This window comes from Petromyzon marinus, chromosome 12 (assembly GCF_048934315.1).
Source record: "Petromyzon marinus isolate PM22_M1 ecotype Great Lakes invasive population chromosome 12, UKy_Petmar_22M1.pri1.0, whole genome shotgun sequence".
Classification (NCBI taxonomy): Eukaryota; Metazoa; Chordata; class Hyperoartia; order Petromyzontiformes; family Petromyzontidae; genus Petromyzon; species Petromyzon marinus.
Window position 1 is genome coordinate 8389211 of NC_133678.1, and position 20428 is coordinate 8409638.

General features: G+C 41.2%; 2 protein-coding genes across 4 annotated transcripts in view; one reads left to right on the top strand and one right to left on the bottom strand.

The window, feature by feature from the left end:
* LOC116941589 (uncharacterized) overlaps positions 1-10815 on the bottom strand; it is a 117073-nt gene extending 106258 nt beyond the window's left edge. The window contains exons 1-2 of the mRNA XM_076066600.1: positions 10684-10815; positions 5222-5293 (exon numbers count right to left, since the gene is read on the bottom strand). Of these exons, the coding sequence (XP_075922715.1) occupies positions 5222-5293; positions 10684-10718 (107 nt within the window). The 5' untranslated portion in view covers positions 10719-10815. The remainder of the gene's footprint in view (positions 1-5221; positions 5294-10683) is intronic.
* LOC116941588 (oxidation resistance protein 1-like) overlaps positions 1-20428 on the top strand; it is a 133693-nt gene that overhangs the window by 63883 nt on the left and 49382 nt on the right. The window contains exons 1-2 of one of the 3 annotated variants that reach the window (XM_032952784.2): positions 10834-11014; positions 14842-15101. In XM_032952784.2, the coding sequence (XP_032808675.1) occupies positions 10983-11014; positions 14842-15101 (292 nt within the window). In that variant the 5' untranslated portion in view covers positions 10834-10982. Of the gene's footprint in view, positions 1-10833; positions 11015-11049; positions 11191-14841; positions 15102-20428 lie in introns of those variants that run through there. The other 2 variants (XM_032952786.2, XM_032952785.2) reach the window with 2 other exon arrangements.

The following is a 20428-nucleotide window of genomic DNA, read 5'->3' on the forward strand; positions in this document are numbered from 1 at the left end:
TCTTTGCTAAATTTACGTTTCTGAACATGAATATAAATTATTGCCTTTCTTAAATATTAATTCACATGAGTATTAATACATCTATTGCATCTACAGGTGTTATCTGTGAAGAGTTCCTAACTGATGGTACAAGACCTTGAAAAGTGGACGATAAGTCCTAAATTTTCATAAATCTTAAGTTAAATAGTGCAACATGCTTGTAATAACGTTGCAAATGATGATTATGTCCATGTTGCTCTGTTTTACACAGGCTGCAAAATTAGGGAAACAAAGTTGCATACGAGTCTGCAACAAACCACTTGGAAAATTATTAATGCCTTCGTGTAAGGCTGTAACAGCACCATTATTGGCTGGTTGATGTCTTGGCTTGGCATACACAAGTGAAGAAGAATGCAATTACAAAGGCATATTTTTGCATGCATAAAAATGTATTTCAAAATGAAATGTGACTGACACTGCCGTGTTGAATCTCCCAGATGTCCACACTAAAATTCAAGAAAAGATCAGTGCACAAACTGGAACCACAACCATTCAAGTGCTCTGATGCATCCGTTTGCGCATATGCAATTCAGTAAAGGAGAATTTCAAGAGCAACAACATGAGACAAAAAATTGATAACACAACCATAGCCCCAAAGAGTAAGATGGATGCTAATAACAACATCCTAGAAATACTGCTAAACAATAGAAAATATATTTGGCTGAAATATAATAACAACTAACAACTCTTTAAATGAGAACAAATCTAACGCAAGAATGTCAATACACTTGCCAATGAGGAAGAAGGAGAGCATGTGTGTGGTGGTGTCTTTGTGATGCACCAACACAAATTAAAGGGCAATTCGCACCCAATTGGTGCCCAACATTAACTATTTTCCAAAAGAACATTGACAAACTGAACAGGCAAAAAGCAATGACCACTGCGCTGAGTGACGGTGAAAAACTGAAGTGTGAAGGCGAGATGGTAACTTCCTCGCCCAGTATACAGGAGGTCGTGGGTTCGATCCCGACCCTGACACCTGTATTTTTAGAGTTTGCATTTTTATAGGGGTCTTCTGTTTTTTCCCTCCACATTTAGAAAACATGCATTTTCAGTATTTGGCAGCTATGCATGTCCTAATGATAAGCCACTTCGTTTACCGATAATTTGTGGCGAGGTCGCTTCTGAAAAATAGCTCTATAGCCCAGTGGTCCTTACTTGATAAAATAGAAAAAGATATAGTTTATATACTAACATAGCCACTGCTGCTCCCTTTATGTATGTCTCTCCCATTAAAGCAGCTGTTGTACATGCGTGCGGCGACGATACTCATGTGCGACGACGGAGCTCATTTTCCCATTATACTCGTTTAATTAACATGCCAATCCTTTAACGCAGCTGCTGTGCGTGCTTGCGGCGATGGGGCTCCTTTCAATCTCTGACCCCGCCTACTTACCCTTGGGTGACGCCCACCTCAAACCTCTACATATAACCTCTTGTTGCAACAGCCCTCTCTTGTGCAGCAGTTCTACCGCTGTATCTTTCTACCTGATGACGATCGCTTGTGTTGCGATCGAAACGTCGTGATTTATTATTTCTTTTTCTGCCTACGTGACTTTACCGAAAGAACCAAAGAGTATGGATTCCTGCAGTCACGAAAAACTTCAAATCAAGATATATAGTTTAGTTTCAACGTTTCAAATGGATGTGTTGGTGCAGTTGCAAGGCCCGTAGTTCAGCTTCCAGCTTTTTGAGCTGGTTGTTTTTTTCTTGAATTGCCCTGTCGAGATCATGGGAGTTTTAGCACCGGGATTCAGATAGGTGTTGCTGCCTTAAACCACGTGGTTTTCCTGTCTATTTCGAATACATATTTTCATTTAGAAATATACATTGGTATTATAATTTTCGTATGCCTAGCACAAACGAGCCTTTTGTGTGCGCTGGTTTCTCGGCCATGTGTGGCATGGCCATTATCGGACACAACAATTTCAGTTCTGTTCACCTCAGGAGATAACATTCACGCACAAGTGCGCACAAAGGTGTCGCTCAGATTTATTTCGCCGAATGCACGTATGTGCATTCGTAATTGCCATCATGTTTCATGAGCAATTAGACAGCACTGATTGATGCTGCTCACAAATGATTGCAATGAATGCACATACCAGCATGCACCGGTACATGATAAAGTGTGCACTGGGTTCACCCCTCTTCAGCAATGATGCTTGTGTAGCATTGTAGGACTTGTGCTCTAAATTAAAATATCGCTGGTCTTATTTGCTGTTAGAGACATGGGGCAGTACTGTGAAAAAGAGCTTTATAGCTCACCGGATTCCTCCAGTATAAATACATATTCTGATTGACTAATTTTATATTTATCTGTACAAACTATTCATTTTATCTACTCATTAAAGCATGACCAAACAAATAAAAGGATTAATTAATCTGCCATTTTCTCATCCCTCTTATCCAGGGCAAAAGCTCTGATTACAGGAAGATTTATCTTACACTTTCCAATGACTCTGCTACATACAAATGTGCAGATGATTCCTTGTGAAAAGGTATCTATTTGGTGTTTAAACCTCTTAACACCTGGTTTATTACCAGAAAGGCTAAAACCTATTGTTATTTTTAATACTTTGATACTGGAAAAAAGGTCTCATGATATAGCTGCTCACCCGGAGCTGTAAATACTCCGATACGTGTGGCATTGTCTTTGAACTGTTTGCCTTTTGGTGTTCTCTCGTCTGACACTTGTGAGACGAGGCCATAAAGAAGGCGGTCTCTGGTGTAGGCCAATCAGGTTAAAAGACAATGCATCATATATTATCAGAGCATGTGTGTTTGCATGCTCACTGCAAGTACTGTGTGTAGTTAATGCAGTGACTTTATTCCTTGCAAAAGGTTTCTATTTGGTGTTGGGACATCTTAACACCTCCTGTTTTCATCATCATTAGACCTCCTTTTCCAGTACCAAAATGCAATAATAGGGTTTTTCCCCTTTTTTCTCGCAACAAAACTGAAACCGTTTTACAAGGATTCATGTCTGCATTAACCACAATACCTGCAGTCAAAATGCAAACAAAAAACATACTGTGATAATATATGCATTGTCCTTGAAAAGAAAGCCGTCCCTTGGTGTGGACCAATCAGTTTCAAGGACAATGCATATATTATCATAGTATGTTTTTTTGTTTGCATTTTGACTGCAGATATTGTGGTTAATACAGACATCAATCCTTGTAAAAAGGTTTCAGTTTTGTTGCCAGAAAAAAAGAGGAAAAACCCTATTACCTCATGTTTTATTGCCAGAAAGGGTAAAACATATTAGTTTTTTTTATAGGATGAATGTGTTGCAACTTTTGGGTCACCACTCTTATCCATGCAAAAGCTTGAGTTATAGGAAGACTCGTCACACTGAGATGAATTTTCACAGATCAATATGGGGTTACGGATAAGGGAAATGTTGTAAAATAGGTTTATAGATAGGAAAAGTTTTATTTGCGCTCACGAGTTTATATCTGTGGTTTTAAATACTGCTCTCGGAGAAATATGTTGAAGCTTTATATATATGGGCTTTCAAGGTTTATATCCCCTCCCTTTTTTCTCATTTCAAATATATCTGACAGTAAAACTGTAAAAATTTACATCAAAACAACAAACTATCTGATTTGGGTTGTGAGTTAGATGTGGTGAGACGCGCTTTTGGCAAGCGAAAACGTTGAACCTTCAATTCACGCGCTTTCAAGTTCTGAAAACGCAAAACCACCATTAGTTTCGCACATCTGCCTATTTTTGATTATTAGTCAGACATTTTTACTTTGAAATCCATTCACATTTGCTTTGAGCAGTGCGCAGTGCGCATTTCATATTTAATTTCATCATGGTACAAAGTTTGAGCAGGTCACTCTTCTAAGCGGGCACTGGATGCTCCCAGAATATCTAATGAAAACCCTTATTTCCATACGACAATGATATATCTGCAGTTACTGTGCAAAACACTCACATTTTTAACTGCATTTAGATATGCATGTTGCAATCTGTTTAATTTTTGAGAACCCAGCTCGTCTCGGTTGCCATCCTGATGTTTGCTCCTGGTTAAATAAAGCATGCAAACAAAATGCGACTGAAGCCATCACATTTGCAGCCATCACATTTTCCCAGGATGACTCGCTCGTTCATAGTGTTCTCTCCGTACAATTAGGTACTGTGAAATTGGTGGCTCATATTCTACACATCTTCTCAATATCTAGAGTTCTACCATTGCACCACCTCAGCCACCCCAATCTCACACTCTTGATAGCTTTTTTGGGGGGCCCATTTTGATCTTCACCACTGTCACCTTATTGGGGAAATCCCAGAAAATATATAGTAGTCCTAGACCATCCGTGGATTGATGAAATGGCCTGACACATCAAGGGCATAGGCTCATGTACAGTGATAAGTGATTGTTTTTTGCCTGTTGTGCAGGCATTCTTGACCCAACTCGTGCTAACTGCTGCAGGCCTTGAGTTGCACGTTCAACCCGTAGGCAAATTTCAAATTATACTGCTTTATCATCTGCCCTATTTTAATGTGATAGTTGCTGATATGGTGATGATGAAAATGTATATTGAACCAAATGTGAAACTGCTGTGGCATATGTGATAATGACTTAAAACAAAAAATGTGGCAGTGTCAAAAGCAAAGTCTTAAAAAAAATATAAAAAAATTCATTAATTTACCTTCTACCCAAGTCTCTCGCAGTGCAGTGTTTTCCAGCAGGCACTTACCTGGTTAGTACAAGGACATGCAATCCATTGACTTGTTAAACATGATCTATTTACCACAAAATCAATTCAAAGTTTAAGATTGTCTTTACACTGTGTAGAGGTAATTAAACATTTGCTTGTTACTTTGTCCAGATCTTCCAGTTTTTACAGTTCCATTCTATTCTTGCATATGATAGTAGGTTAAGGAGCTAAATGCGAATGCTGAGGTCTGCTAGCCACGAGAGGGCTTCAGGATAGAGTTTGTGTAGTTTTGCTTTTTATCCATTGCAGGAGCCAGAATACTTTGGTTTACTATATGGTCCAAAGATTGAGTTGCATGGCCACAGTCGTTGCGCTGCTGTGGCTTGTTTTTAATATGTCATCATGAAGGAGATGTGTACATCAGCCTGTTTATGTTCTTATGCGGTTGATGGTTGCACCAGTGTCTTTGAGGAGGAGGAATGTCAAAGCCAGGAGGTGCGATGTTTGGGTACCGAATAAGGTTATTTATGGACGTCCGCGTAGTTCCACTGTGTGCCAGCGTTCTTCTGGATCTGGGTGGGATTCTGGGATGGTGACGGCACAACACAGAAGTGGGATCTTAAGTCGGTGGTGAGGTACTAAAACTGTAACAAGGTTATCTTTCATCACTGCCAGAGACACATTTTGCATAGTGGCACATTGGCTGTTAGAGCAGCCTGTAGCACATGCTTTGTTAAATGTATCAAAGACAAAAAAGCACCCAAACAAATGACCTGCTGACAGAATAGGCTTGTGCTAAATAGTTATTGCTGGTTTGGCACAGATTCAAGTTTCAGATTGGATTGGGACCTCCTAGTTAGTCCGGCATATAATGGCAGGCCGTCGCTCCATTAAAATGTCAAAATTATGTCAAATTTTACATGTAAATTAGTAAAACAGTACAGGTGATATCTCCTCTTCGTCTGACCACTGGTCACCCCAAGAGGCCTTGATCAGCAAGCGCTTTAACAATCTCTGCTAAGTTTAATGCATTCAAAACTTATTGACATTCAGTTTTTTTTCCTTCCAGAAATGTCAGCTAGGAGCGCAACCTCTGATTTTAACATTGTCTTTGGAAAATTAGAGTTAGCTTGATATAATTTAGAGTTAAGTAGCATTTCCATGGAATGCGTCCCTAATGTATAGTGGTAGATTCCTGAATACTACTTAAAAGTTCATGATGTGAATCCATCTTTAAAAAGGACTTTGTAAATAATAGGTAGCCAATGAAAGAATGTATTAGATCATTACCTGGTGATCAATGTTTGTGGTTGTTATCTCTATAGTTTGTAGAATGTGTAATATATAATACAATAATAAATTCCCAAATGTTTTGCTGTAAGGCTGCAACTATTTATGTTTTACACCTATTGCATGACAGCATTTTTTTAGAAGTGAAACTTTTATTTATCAGCTGTTATTAACTCTTTATTTAACCTAATCTTGCCTTGTTTCTAGTGCACATATAGGACAACACGTATGACTTAGAAGTGAGAAACAATTAGTGAATGAACTGTATTGTACTTTTTGATTGAAAGCTTTTGTGACTGCAGGGATTCATATTCTTGGTTCTTTCGGTAAAGTCACGTAGAAGGGAAACAATAAAATAATGAAAATATAAAACAATACAATTATCACGACGTTTCGACTGCAACACAAGCAATCATCATCAGGTGTGAAAACCACAGCAATTAAATTTGAAAAAAGTGGCGTTTTTTTAACGTTAGCACCACGGAGAGCGATTTAGCAGTTATTCATATGGACGAGTCCATCTATGTTCGGAAAAGAGGAGGGGGGAGACGAAAATAATGGATGCAGCCTGAAAGCCACCGTAAGCGTGAACAATCAATTAAGACCCGAAATGGTTTATCAAATCCTTCCAATGATTGCTAAGCCAGAATCCATCTTCTCGGTTGAAATTGTCTCTGTGTTTGTATATGTGGATAGCCTCATGAACGAATCTTTCATGGTAGCCAGATGGCTTGCAAAGAACCTCTGTCTTGGAGAAGTCAATGTCATGTGAGCCTACTGAATTATGACAGTGATCTGCCACGGCCGAGGTGTTGGTTCTACTGTGTATTAGGTCTGCTTTGTGTTCACGGATGCAGTCCGAGACATGTCGTTTGGTTTATCCAATGTAACTACTACCACAGAGGAAACTTAGTTTGTAGACGCCAGGGTACTGTATGTCTGGAATCACATATTTTACAGATGGAACCAGATCACGGATTTTATGTAATGTGTTGAATCGAACCTGGATCTTGTGTTTATTCAAGATTTTGGAGATATTTTTTGTGATCCCCGCAATGTAGGGTAAAGTGATGGTTTTGAATGGCTCCTCAAGAGGGTCCTTCTTCATGGTTGGAGTGATAGCTTTGCGGATTGTGTAGTCGGAGTAACCATTAGCCTTAAGAGCTTGGTGTATGTGCTTGAGTTCACTGGCTATGTGTTCCTGGTCGGATATGCATTGGGCTCTATGGTGCAGAGTCTTGATGAGGGAATTCTTCTGGGATGGATGGTGGTGGAATCAAGACTCTGCACCATAGAGCCCAATGCATATCCGACCAGGAACACATAGCCAGTGAACTCAAGCACGTACACCAAGCTCTTAAGGCTTATGGTTACTATGACTACACAATCCGCAAAGCTATCATTCCAACCATGAAGAAGGACCCTCTTGAGGAGCCATTTTAAACCATCACTTTACCCTACATTGCGGGGATCACAAAAAATGTCTTCAAAATCTTGAATAAACACAAGATCCAGGTTTGATTCAACACATTACATAAAATCCGTGATCTGGTTCCGTCTGTAAAAGATGTGATTCCGGACATACAATAGCCTGGCGTCTACAAACTAAGTTGCCTCTGTGGTAGTAGTTACATTGGAGAAACCAAACGACATGTCTCGGACCGCATTCGTGAACACAAAGCAGACTTAAAACACGGCAGGACCAACACCTCGGCCGTGGCAGATCACTGTTATGTTTCAGTAGGTTCACATGACATTGACTTCTCCAAGACAGAGGTTCTCTGTAAGCCATCTGGCTACCATGAGAGATTCGTTCATGAGGCTATCCACATATACAAACACAGACAATTTCAACCGAGAAGATGGATTCTGGCTTAGCAATCATTGGAAGGATTTGATAAACCATTTCGGTTCTTAATTGATTGTTCACACTTATGATGGCTTTCAGACCGCATCCATTATTTTCATCTCCCCCCCCCTCCTCTTTTCCAAACATAGATGGACTCGTCCATCTAAATAACTGCCAAATCGCTCTTCGTGGTACTAACGTTAAAAAAACGCCACTTTTTTCAAATTGTATTGCTGTGTTTTCACACCTGATGATGATTGCTTGTATTGCAGTCGAAACGTCGTGAGAATTTTATTGTTTTATATTTTTATTATTTTATTGTTTCCCTTCTACGCGACTTTACCGAAAGAACCAAGAATATAGTATTGTACTTGATGTGTAGGCCTGTATGGATATAAAATAATCGGGTTAAGAACGATAACATGAACATTCATATTGAAAATGTAGTTAACTCCTTGACAAGGTTTTAAAGAATTGTACACTATACCAGAACTCACCCATAGCCTTCATAAGTTCTGAAGGACGAAGGTGAATGTCTGGCCAGTCACCCAATGACTATGGCCTGGTTTCGGCTGCCCCTCTCCAACCAGATGCTCATGCACCTACCTGCTCACTGATACGTTGGGCACACTGTAGTATGTATATATGTTGAATTTCTTTCATACCGTAGGTAACCAACAGTGATTATAATCAGAGATGCAGGGAAGGGCAACAAACGAAACGCAAAAAGCATTTAGCAAGAAATGTGTTTTCAATCTAGATTTAAAAGTGCATAGCTCCAGTGGCTTCCTCATAACGAAAGGAAGAGCGTCGTTCCAGACGACCGCAGAAGCGCATCTGAAAGTGTGCGATGCGGTGACTGTCTTTGTTCGATGTCTGCGTGAAACACATTCTTGTGGAGGGAGCTGGTTGGAACGTTGGGTTGCTTGGTCAATGGCCAGGGTCAACGGCGGTGTGGTGTATTTCGCAAATATGCCCGACTGTGAGGGCGGGCACAAGCCGGCATGAGTAGGTTAAACGTTGAGTTTTATAAGGGCACCACGGGGTGACCAGCCCCTCCCCACACAGCCCCACCCCCCACCCCTCCCCTCCCCACCCAGCCCCTCCCCACCCTCCCTACCCAGCCCCTCCCCACCCCCCCCACGCAGCCCCTCCCCACCCTCCCCACCCAGCCCCTCCCCACCTTCCCCTCCCCACCCAGCCCCTCCCTCCCACCCAGCCCCTCCCCACCCTCCCCACCCCCTCCCCACCCTCCCCACCCCCTCCCCACCCTCCCCACCCCCTCCCCACCCTCCCCACCCAGCCCCTCCCCACCCAGCCCCTCCCCACCCTCCCCTCCCCACCCAGCCCCTCCCTCCCACCAAGCCCCTCCCCACCTTCCCCACCCAGCCCCTCCCCACCCTCCCCTCCCCACCCAGCCCCTCCCTCTCCACCCAGCCCCTCCCCACCTTCCCCACCCAGCCCCTCCCCACCTTCCCCACCCAGCCCCTCCCCACCTTCCCCTCTCTACTCAGCCCCACCCCTCCCATTTTTGGATGCACGACGGACGGACACAATAATCCCCTGTGGGCTGGTGTAACCAGGAGGTTCCTACCAGTGTAACTGGAGTTTGCATATGATGGTTTATGCTCCTTGACGAGATCGGTGTAAGGTATTGTGGTTCATTTGTGGCAAGCAGTAAAGTGATGCGATTTGAAAGTTACTGCGAGAATAATTCAATGGGGGGGTGTCCTCCACACATTGCATTCTGTCCTGCCAGAATAAGAGTAGAGCAGCTCACATGACCCCCACCCCCACAAGAGGGCCATGCACACTGCAGGGAATACTGAATATATGTTTTACCTTTACAGTTGCTTCTACTGCAGTGGTTGCAGGAGCAGCGGCGCAGGTCAGACAAGGCTAGGCATACATATACCTGGCTACTGGGCGGCGTCAATGCCCTTCACCCGTACAATCAATCTGCCCGTCCGGCTGCCGGTACAGACGAGCGAGAGTGGTGATGAAGGCTCCTGGAACCAAGTGCCGGCCAGGTGTTTAGTTTGTTGCCCTTCCTCCGCACCTCCAATTAGCACGGTTGGCTATATGCACGGTGCGAAAGAAGTTCAACACACATACATGCATGTGATGGGCACAAAACACATTTTTAAAAATGCAAATGAATTCTAATTTTTGACCTCGATTAGGTTTGTTCCTGTTATGTATTATATTTATGGCATATATACCATATTTGAAGACTTAGAACGTATGTACTTCGAATACCGACGAGAGTCTTCGTTCAACATTTTGTATAATTTTAAAAAGCTATCATGGCCATGGGCTCTTGCATCCGCCTACAATATTGCTGCTCAAAAACGCTGCTTTCTTTGATGAGCCTGAATAGAACTGCTTTTGTACGTTGCTTTTTTCATGACAACCATTCCGAAGTTGTATACAATACACTTCCGCTGAAGCCGCTCAGTATGTCTCCTTTTGTATGGTGAAATGAATTTAGCCAGGTAGTATAAAAGGTTTTACAAAAATTCCCAGTGCTAATGTCTGAAAGGATGCGGGACTGTTCACGAATTATACAGGTGAATGATTTGCAGAAGAGTACAAGTTTGTATAGAATCACTGTGCTTCCTGTGTTATCTGTATTTGATCAAATTCTATTTTTTGCAGCGGGCTTTGTAGACGGAAATGGTTAATGCTCTAGACTGCAACACAAGCCCCCTCTGCTGCCTTACAGCCGCATGCTGGTCCAGTAGGACCTGCCGCCATTCTATATTTAGCTGTAATTGGCGTGGGGAGTGCAATCAATTTTTCTTGAGCTTTAATGGTTGTCTTGGTCTGCCTTACCTTCCGGTTGTGTGGCTGACTGTAGAAATCCTCATCCTGTGTGAGTCTGTTGCCGTGCCTTTAGAAAGCTACATTCGGCCACATACAGGCTTGTGCCGCTTTTGAAAATCCTTGCAGTGACCAACATAAATATATATGAATGGACTTTAACTCGGGCTTTAAGCTGCGGCCACTGTACTTATCGCTTGGTGGTGGTGGTGGTGGGAAAAAAAATAGCTGTGCAGCCGCTGCCTGCGGAGTGTGATGAAGAATTTGACGAGCCGAGAGCGCACTCGCACCGCGCGTGGTGCACGCGAATCATGAAGAGGCTCCGGCAAGAGAAAGGGGCAAGGTACTGTATGTATTAAGCGCGTCTCCAAATTATATGCACGGTAAGGGGGAAACCAGAGCCTTCTAGCTCTGTCAAGGGCAGAGCGTCCTCTGCTCCACGGAGTAGCGCGTACATTGTTACTGCGGCGGTCGAGAGCGAGCGCGCGCTTTTGCCGTGCTCTTCCACGGGTGATCAAGGTGAGTGATGCTGTTTAAGGATGACATCAATTCCTTTATGAATGCGAAGTGGACGGGCGCTTCTCCGCATGGAATCTTGCCCGCGTCTTTGGACACGGCTTGAGTTTTTGGTCTGCCGTTACCTCGGCTGTGCAGCGATTGTCTGTCCCGGGTCTGTGCTGTTCTGCTTGCTTATGCCCACAATTAAATTGCCTTCATCTCACAAATTTGTATCCTGTTTTTAATTAATGAAGAAAATTCTGTGAATCGTATAACAAAGCAATGTTGTTTATGTTTTTAGTTGGCAGTTTTGCCCCAACTGGATTAATGTAATGACCACATAGTCACTGTGGGTGACATCCCTTGATGACTGTTTTCATTGTTCACATGCTTGCAAAGCAAGTGTGCAGGAGCATTTTTTAAAGTGTGTAATGTTGTATACCAGTAATCTTGACTTGTGAAAACCATTGTACAGGATCTGCACAAAGTGCTTTTTATATGCCAATGTGGCCATGCAATGTATTTGTTATTTAATTGTCATTGGGTTTAGATATTTAGTCGCTAAAAAAAATGGAATGTTGTCAACCACTGCTTATACAGTACATTGGAAAAATAGAAGGCACGCCAAAAAGTCAGGCATACAAACGGAATTGTTAATGATGATGTTAAATTATGAATATTTGTTCTCTGCATATTTGGTGGCACTTGATTTTTCTCTTCTATATCTCGCAAATATGGTCTCCATTCACAATGAATTGCCTTTTTCTGGTGCTTTAACAAAACAAAAATATCTTTCAGTTTATTTGCCTTCAAGACTTAAGTGTACCCCAGTAGCCTTTGCTTAAAGATGAAAACTGAATCCTGTTTAAACCTGGAGCTCATCAGCACAGTTAGCCCTGTGAAAGAAGCACTTATTAATTTAACATACAGCATTTTGTGAAGAGCAATGAGTGTTTTGTATGTTTTTCATTGACTTTTAAATGTTGATTTACCTGGTGAGGAGATAATCAATGAGGACGGAACTAACATATCCAAGCAGTTTATTTTTCTTCGCCACGATTTCCAAATATGAATTGCATTTATACATTTAACCCACTTTGATCACGTGCGATTAACTACCAGTCAGACATTTAGCCAATCGAAGGTGGGCATTGTGAAATATGCCTGAGAATGAAACCCTAAGTTGGAATATTTAAAGGGCTAAAATACCAGATTTTATTTCACATCCATTGAATGACGGGTTTGATCCAGGCTTGGCGTATTCCGCAGAGCCCTCCGCTTGCTACCTTTGCTAGGTGGAGCGGAGCATGTCACCCCCTCTCCACGCTTCAAGGGGTCGGTGTAGTTAAAGCACAGCGGGGCATTTTCCTACTCCCGACACCTCTGAGCTCCGACTCTCTCCCTTGAACAAGGCGAGAGGGAGTGGCGGTGTGCATCGGGTGACACGACAAGGCTGCTGAGCCCTCCTGCCCCATGCATCCACGGGCATGAAGGATATTATTTTGTCTTTGTGTCCTGTCCGCTGCAACTATGATGCCATTAGAATTTCTGTTGGTGGTGGGCCAAATGCAATCGGCCTTGAAATGTATTGGAATATCAGAAGGTCCCTTGCAGCTGACACTTTTGGGCTGAACGCATTGACTTTTCAATTGATGAATCTACTGAATAGGTCAGACATAACGCTGTATAAATGCCGTAAATGCGGTTAACAACACTATCGGACAGCTTAGTGGTGTACATATAGTAAAGTACTCTCGCTGCCAAATATATACAGGAATTTTTTAAGATTTGACAAATATGTGCTCCAAAGAGGTAAACATTCAATACACGCAGCATTGTTTTGAGTAAGTACATTCATGGGCTTTATAGATGTTTAAAACATTTCCTTGGGAAATGGGTATGTGGATCCCAAAGGCTTCAATATTCCTTTGTTACTTCGGCGGCGGCGTGAAGTTTGTGTTCATTACAGTTGTTAGCAATTTTATCCTTCGAGCCAAAATAATTTTTGATATTTTTCACAGTGCTCTGTTTACATTTCAGTTACTTGCTTTCATTGACCTTCCCAGATGTCATCTTAAAGACTATGTTGTGTGCCCAAGCGCATACGAAGCCTAGCATATAACATCGTCTCTCTCTCTCTCTCCACTTGTAGCGCTCCACGTAGATTATAACAATATTGACCTGGTGTGTTTTTTTTTAGTAAATTATGATTTTTTTGTAGCATTGAAATTAGTAGGTTTCTTATTTTAGTCGTTATTGTTTATATATAGAATACATTTTAATTTAGAATAATATGTTTAAAATGTGACCTTTGTTTTTGCTGAACTAACACATCATTTCTATTCTTAGTTTTTTCGGTAAAGTCACGTTGAAGAGAAACAACAAAATAACAAAATATATATAAAACAATAAAAAATTCTCACGACGTTTCGACCATAACTCAAACGGTCATCATATAAATAAATATGCCGTTTTCAAAATAAATTTATGCAAACCGACACACCTGATGATGACCGTTTGAGTTATGGTCGAAACGTCGTGATAATTTTTTATTGTTTTATATATATTTTGTTATTTTGTTGTTTCTCTTCAACGTGACTTTACCGAAAAAACTAAGAATATGAATTACTGCAGTCACGAAAGCTTTAAATCAAAACATAATTTCTAGTTTGAGAGTTAGATAAATACATTACCACTAGTTCATAAACGCCTGCCTTCACCAGGCAAAAGTTTTCAATAATTATGATAATTAACATGATTTGATTTTTTAAATTTTTATCTACGATCAAACACTTAAGAACGAATTCAAAAATGTATATTTTTCCACAAAAACACATTGTTGACGACTTGATTCTACTTATATTTCAAGATGTACCCATCGGAAACTGCTCAATGTAAAGATTCCGTTATATTTTTTATTAAAAGAACAAAAAAATTATGGACTTAATATTTTATGACAGGAAGCTCTCCTATCTTTTACCGTTTTCGAATTATTCAGATTGAACATCATAATGCATTTTTTTGGTTCGAAACCGCTTAAATCCGAAATATCTCAGAAACAATAAAAGATGGAACAATGGTTCTCGCTATAATTTTATTTTCTGTTTAACGCTCTATTAAACAAAAAAAAACTGCAGTCTTATCTTTTGAACAGTTTATAAATAACACGCACAAACATGTGTGTTTGGGGCCTTAAAATAAAAAAAATCTCGGATTTTCAGATTTGTTCTGTTTGTGTCCTAAAAGCTATATGTACCAAATTTCAGCTTTCTACCTTGTCGGGAAGTATGCTAGTGGTTTTTGAGACATACAGATTACGGTCTTTATATGGATATAGGACTCAAGGTCTTACAATTGGTAAAAAAATGCATATAAAAATATCGTACATAAAAGTGATTCATGCTGATTGACCTTATTAAATATAGTCATTATGCCATATTCATGAAGCTACTGAAGCAGCTGTATTTTTTTTCTGGGTAGTGTAGGCTATATGTTCTTTGGCTGAGTAGTTAATTCGTTTTCTTTTTAGCACACTTCAGTGATGGGTGCATAATATCAGCGTTAAGTTGCACGATTGAGTTGGCCTTTTTTTTACCTCATATACCAAACAATCTGTAAATTAATCACGTAGTTTTTGCTTACCGGCTTTATTGGCCAATGCTCTGTCGGCAGGCTCAAGAAGAAGTCCCAGTCTGTGGACGCGACCATGCAGGCCTTCACCAACCCCGCCGTGCTGAACCCAGCAGGCCGCTCTGGCTCCCCACCGGCCCGCCTACCCTCCACCTCGTCAGCTAGCGGCAGCGTGGCACCCCCGGTTCCTAGCGCCTCCAAGCCCAGGCAGGGCTCTGCCGTGGAGGAGGAGCAAAACAACACGGCCAACTCGCAGAAGCGCTCCTTCCGCAGAGCCGAGCTGCGTCGCTTCTACACCATCGGTACGCCGCACCTCCGATTTGCACGGTTGGCTACGTACGGTGCGAAATAAGTTCTACATACGGTGAGGGAAAAAAGTATTTGATCCCCTGCTGATTTTGTACGTTTGCCCACTGACAAAGAAATGATCAGTCTATAATTTTAATGGTAGCTTTATTTGAACAGTGAGAGACGGGATAACAACAAAAAAATCCGGAAAAACGCGTGTCAAAAAAGCTATAAATTGATTTGCACTTCATTTTCATTAAAAATCGTCAACGCCATCATATTCCGCACCTCCGATTAGCACGGTTGGCTTGGTATGGGGCGAAAGAAGATCAACATACATCTGTACGTATTCGATATTGCTGTCATTACCACACTCGTCGATGTTGAGCCTGCTTTATGGGTGAAGCTTTGGCGTCGCTGTCGAGTACGCAGATGGTGCAACGACGACGATGCCCACGGGTCACAGGAGCCCAGGTGCTGAGCTACAAAGCGGGGTGGGGGGAGGAGGAAATTGGACACTATAATTATAGGGCACTATAATTGCACATATTGCAACTTGAACCTCCTTCCAAAACATCTCTTTTCAACCATTTCAAGGCCCTGCTGCAAATCTAGCCAAGGGGACCGAAATGGTAAGCTGTCCCTGTGCGGCACAAGGATTTATTTCCAATTGAGTCATTTGCAAGTGATTGATCAAATTTGGCAAATATGGGCCATGACACCTGAACATATTGCCTACTCTTTTATCAATAATATCATTCCTTACACCCGGGCCCGTGCCAAACAAGCTACGCCACTGTGGTACAGGTCTCCACAAGTTGCTATTAGTATTGCTTTGATTTATGACTGAGTTGTGTAAACAATGTTATTCATTGTAGCCAGGGGCGGAGCCAGGGGGGGGGGGTGACAGGGGTGACATTCTGCGTATAAGTGTACGACACTCGGTCTGGCGGACTCCGTGCAACTGCATTGTCAGAGTGTGTCGCCAACCGATGGCGTCTAGTTCAACAGCCTGACTCTCTAATCATTCTTGAAATTAAAATTTGTTGAATGTCACCCCGGCCTGAAATCCTGGCTCCGCCCCTGATTGTAGCAGTGTTTTTTTACATGCATTTCCCAAGGGTGACTATGATATCTCAGATTTGTCATCCATATGCGGTCTCCCTTTGTCACTTCCAATAAAAATGGTTATATATCCACTCTATTAAGAACATGTTCCTGTTTTAGTCTATTTGACTTGAAAAATAGTCGTTTGCTCCTCACCCATTGCTGCTTACGCGCGAAAGGAGAAATGTAATTAAAAACTTTCAATTCTGCATTACGATTTATTCCACTGAAATATGTCTTACTTAGGTCTTCCCTGTTTCAACTTTACCTTCAATGCTTAGACTAATTTAACAGATGTGCCCATTTCTGGATAGTCACAAAAATAATAAAACCTTATCATTCGTGTTTACCAACGGAAAGACTTGGAGAGTCGCAACTTTTTCAGGAGAGCCCTGTTTTTACATGTATTGTCTCAGTGCAGTAATTAGCATGTATTTTTTTCAGAATTGAGATGTTTGGCCAATACCAAATTAATTTGAAAGATTGTTTTTGCGATATAGATCTTACTCTAGATATTATTCGAGCGTCATGGCGACTGCAAGCGCATCCCTTGATAGGTCGTTTTGTGCCACACAGCTGCCTGCTAATTTGAAAATCGCTGGCCCCAAACGCTTTATGGCTGAGGCAGGGCTTTTAACATCGATGGAGGACAAAGCACTCGGTTCTGAACTCAAGTACATTGCTGCCATCCCCACGTTATCCAAGAGCTTATTGCCCTTGAGCAACAGATTTGCAAGCGAGTGCCACCTTTCCTTTGTAGCAGTTTTTCAGGAAGCTTTTCAAAGCTTCGAAACCAAACAATGCAGACGCCAAACAATGCAGCCCGTCTCCTCTAACTCTGTGCGTGCACTTAGCCATGTCTGTTAAGAATATCACATCCGTTTCCAACAGTAGCACGTGTAGTTGCAAAAGCAACTACAAATGTTTCAGCGACATAGGTGGAATGGTCCATAAGAAACCACCGATTTATGATTGACGTGTAAGCTTGCGATACATGCATCGAATTGCATGTGCACGAATCGATGTCTTTCCATTCATATGCGTTTATATAATCGGTTCATGTCGTCCCTGGAGTTGCTCGAGGTGTTACCATTGACCGCAACGTTGAAAACGCACTGTCTCAGTGAATTGCAATCTGGACTCGTGACAATTTGTCAAATGGCTGGGGAATGAGGGAACGCTCCAACCGATTTAAGCAAGTACCAACTTTATTTTGGTTGTCACGTGTTGTTCCACTGTATTTATGATTGTTATTTATTTATTTATTAGGTATTCAAACATACATTTTAGAGTTTTATTTTAACGAATTGTGCTAAATGTGTATATCCCATCACATGCTTTCTCACTGTAATGGTTATATTGTGGTTCATTGTGTACAAATGAAAGCTAACAAAGATTTATTTCTCCCGAGCCATTTTGCCCATATATTGCATCTGCAGGTCATGCAAATCAATTGGTGCACATTTGTAATTAATTGCTAGAAAGCATTTACTATATTTTAAAGTGCAAATCTAGTAAGTAATTTTTGCCTCATACATTGTAGATGGGCATTGTTTATGCATTGTGTCAGGGCGTTTTGAAAAATAAAATGTGGTTGAATGCAGTTATTTATTTCTGCCATTCCAATAATTTTTCAATTAAGGTTGCATCTGCCCATTGTTTATGCATTTCCAATCTGTTAAGAAAGTAATGAAAGTATTTTTGCAGAGACTGCAAACAATGCAAAACATTATTACAAATTGCATTCAGTGTGCCTTGAGTTACCTCTCCAAATCTATTAGAATAAGAATCAGAAAGGGGTTTTATTCGCCATGAAAGTTCGCACAGACAAGGAATTTACTTTGGCAGGAAGGTGCATACATTCAACATATAGTAAACTTAAATGTAAAATAAGTGGTATACAAGTCTAAACTATACTAAAGGTACAAAGTCTAACTAACACTAAGGGGCTAAAGCATGTAAAAATTTGAATAAATATTAAATATACAAAAAATACAAATATGGTAAGATAGTGTAAATATGGCAAGGTGTCATTTTGTAAATAAAATGTTGAAGTCAGTGTAAGCCCTTGGCCTTGTTGAAGAGGCCAGCAGCGGATGGGAAGAAACTGTTTTTGTGGCGTGAGGTTTTGGTCCTGATGGACCGCAGCCTTCTGCCGGAGGGGAGTAGCTGGAACAGAGAGTGTCCAGGGTGGGAGGAATCGGCCACAATCTTCCTCGCTCGCCTCATGGTCCTCGAGGTGTGCAGGTCTTCGAGGGTTGGTAGATTGCAGGCAATCACCTTCCCAGCAGTGTGGATGATACGCTGCAGTCTGTTCTTTTTGAGAATAGGTTTTTCCTATTTTTTTCTGGCAACAAAACTGAAACCTTTTTGCAAGGAATGATGTCTGCATTAACCACAATATTTGTGGTCAGCATGCAAACAGAAAACACTCTGATAATATATGCATTGTGATTGGTCCACACCAGAAACAGCTTTCTTTTGAGCCTCGTCTCAAATGGTGTTAGACCAGAGGACACCAAAAGGCGTACAGCACAAAGACAATGCACTATCAGAGTAATGAGAGCTCGGGTGAGCATCTACATCATGGGACCTCCTTTGCCAGTACCAAACTATAAGAATAGGGTTTTCCCATTTTTTCCGGCATCAAAACTGAAACGTTTTTACAAGGAATGATGTCTGCAAAAGAAAGCTGTCTCTGGTGTGGACCAATCACAATGCATATATTATCAGAGTGTTTTCTGTTTGCATTCTGACCACAAGTATTGTGGTTAATGCAGACATCATTCCTCGTAAAAAGGTTTCAGTTTTGTTGCCAGAAAAAAGGGGAAAAACCTATTCTTATATTTTGGTTACTGGCAAAGGAGGTCCCATAATAGTGGCTTTTGCTTCAATATAATTACTGTCTGGAAATATTACAAAGCTCAAAACGGCCTTGATCCTCAGTACCTGCATACCCGTCTGCCCCCCCCCCCAGATGTCTGCTAGATATATAAACTTTGCACTCCTCAGGCCAGGTCCTGCTATCTCAACCTACAATTTAGCATTCTCCGCTTGACGGTAGGGCCTTCTCGAGTGTGGCGCCTAAGATCTACAACTCTCTTCCAGCCCTTAGATTGGCCCCAAGCGCCGAACGGTACAGAAAACTTTGCGAGACTTATTTTTTTCCTTTTAGCTTTGCCTTGAGTGTGTCTCCGCATTTTGATATATTTTTTATGTCTTGATTTTAATTCATACTGTAAAGTATTGCGATGTCCTCTATATTGAGGCCGAGTTTTTACTCAAAAAATCATTTGAATTCATGCATTGTAAATTAATAAACGTTGAAATAGCATAACGCTGCCAATGTCATTGTTAAGCGAAACAATCTAAATGAACAAGCACCGGAAATATTTTAGCAATGGAAATTTTGAACCTAAATTATTTTTATTTTGTTAGTGAATACATGCTCAAGCAGTTATCTTAATATTCATATGCTGCAGAGACAAGAGAGCTTGCAATTAATAAACTCAAAATTCCTTTAGGCATGTATTATGGTGTGACAATGGTGAGGATATTAAATTTATGTATATTTTAAAAATGGCAGTCATCCAAGAGGTATTTTACAATGTGAGAATGTCAGTAAGTGTAAAAAGTGCAAGGTGAAGCCAAAAAGACTGGACAAAAAGTCCCTGGACATTCCGCGATGACCAAAGAACTGTTCGTATACCTGATAGAATGTCTCCGTTTTATTGTGTTCAATTTACACCACAGGTATGACAAATCCGGTAACATTTTAATGGTGCATTTTACTGTACGTTTCATGATTAATATCGAGGAAGCTTACAGTTCATTTCCAGAGACCAATAACAAGTCTAGTGATATTCAGCAAGATGTAGATTTTCGAGTATTGCTGAGGGTAATGCACATCCTGATTAAGTGTGTGTTTTTGTAATAGCATGACAGTTACGCTAATCAGCGATAAATAAATTGCACGCAGAGTGAATGTCATCTTAGTGTAGTAATTTTTTCAAACAATTTTTTTATATACATAAAAGGTTGTGTCGGTGTGTTAGGAGACTTCACAAAATTCTGCAACGTGTTGGTGCTCCTTTGGAATCTAATTTGTGCATCACCCTGCCACTTAAGTGCTCTATGTTTCCGAGATTTTTCCACTAGATGGCAATGTATCACATGATGAAATACTTTATATTGGCACCCTTTCTCAACTGCACAGTAGAATAGCAGCAGTGTG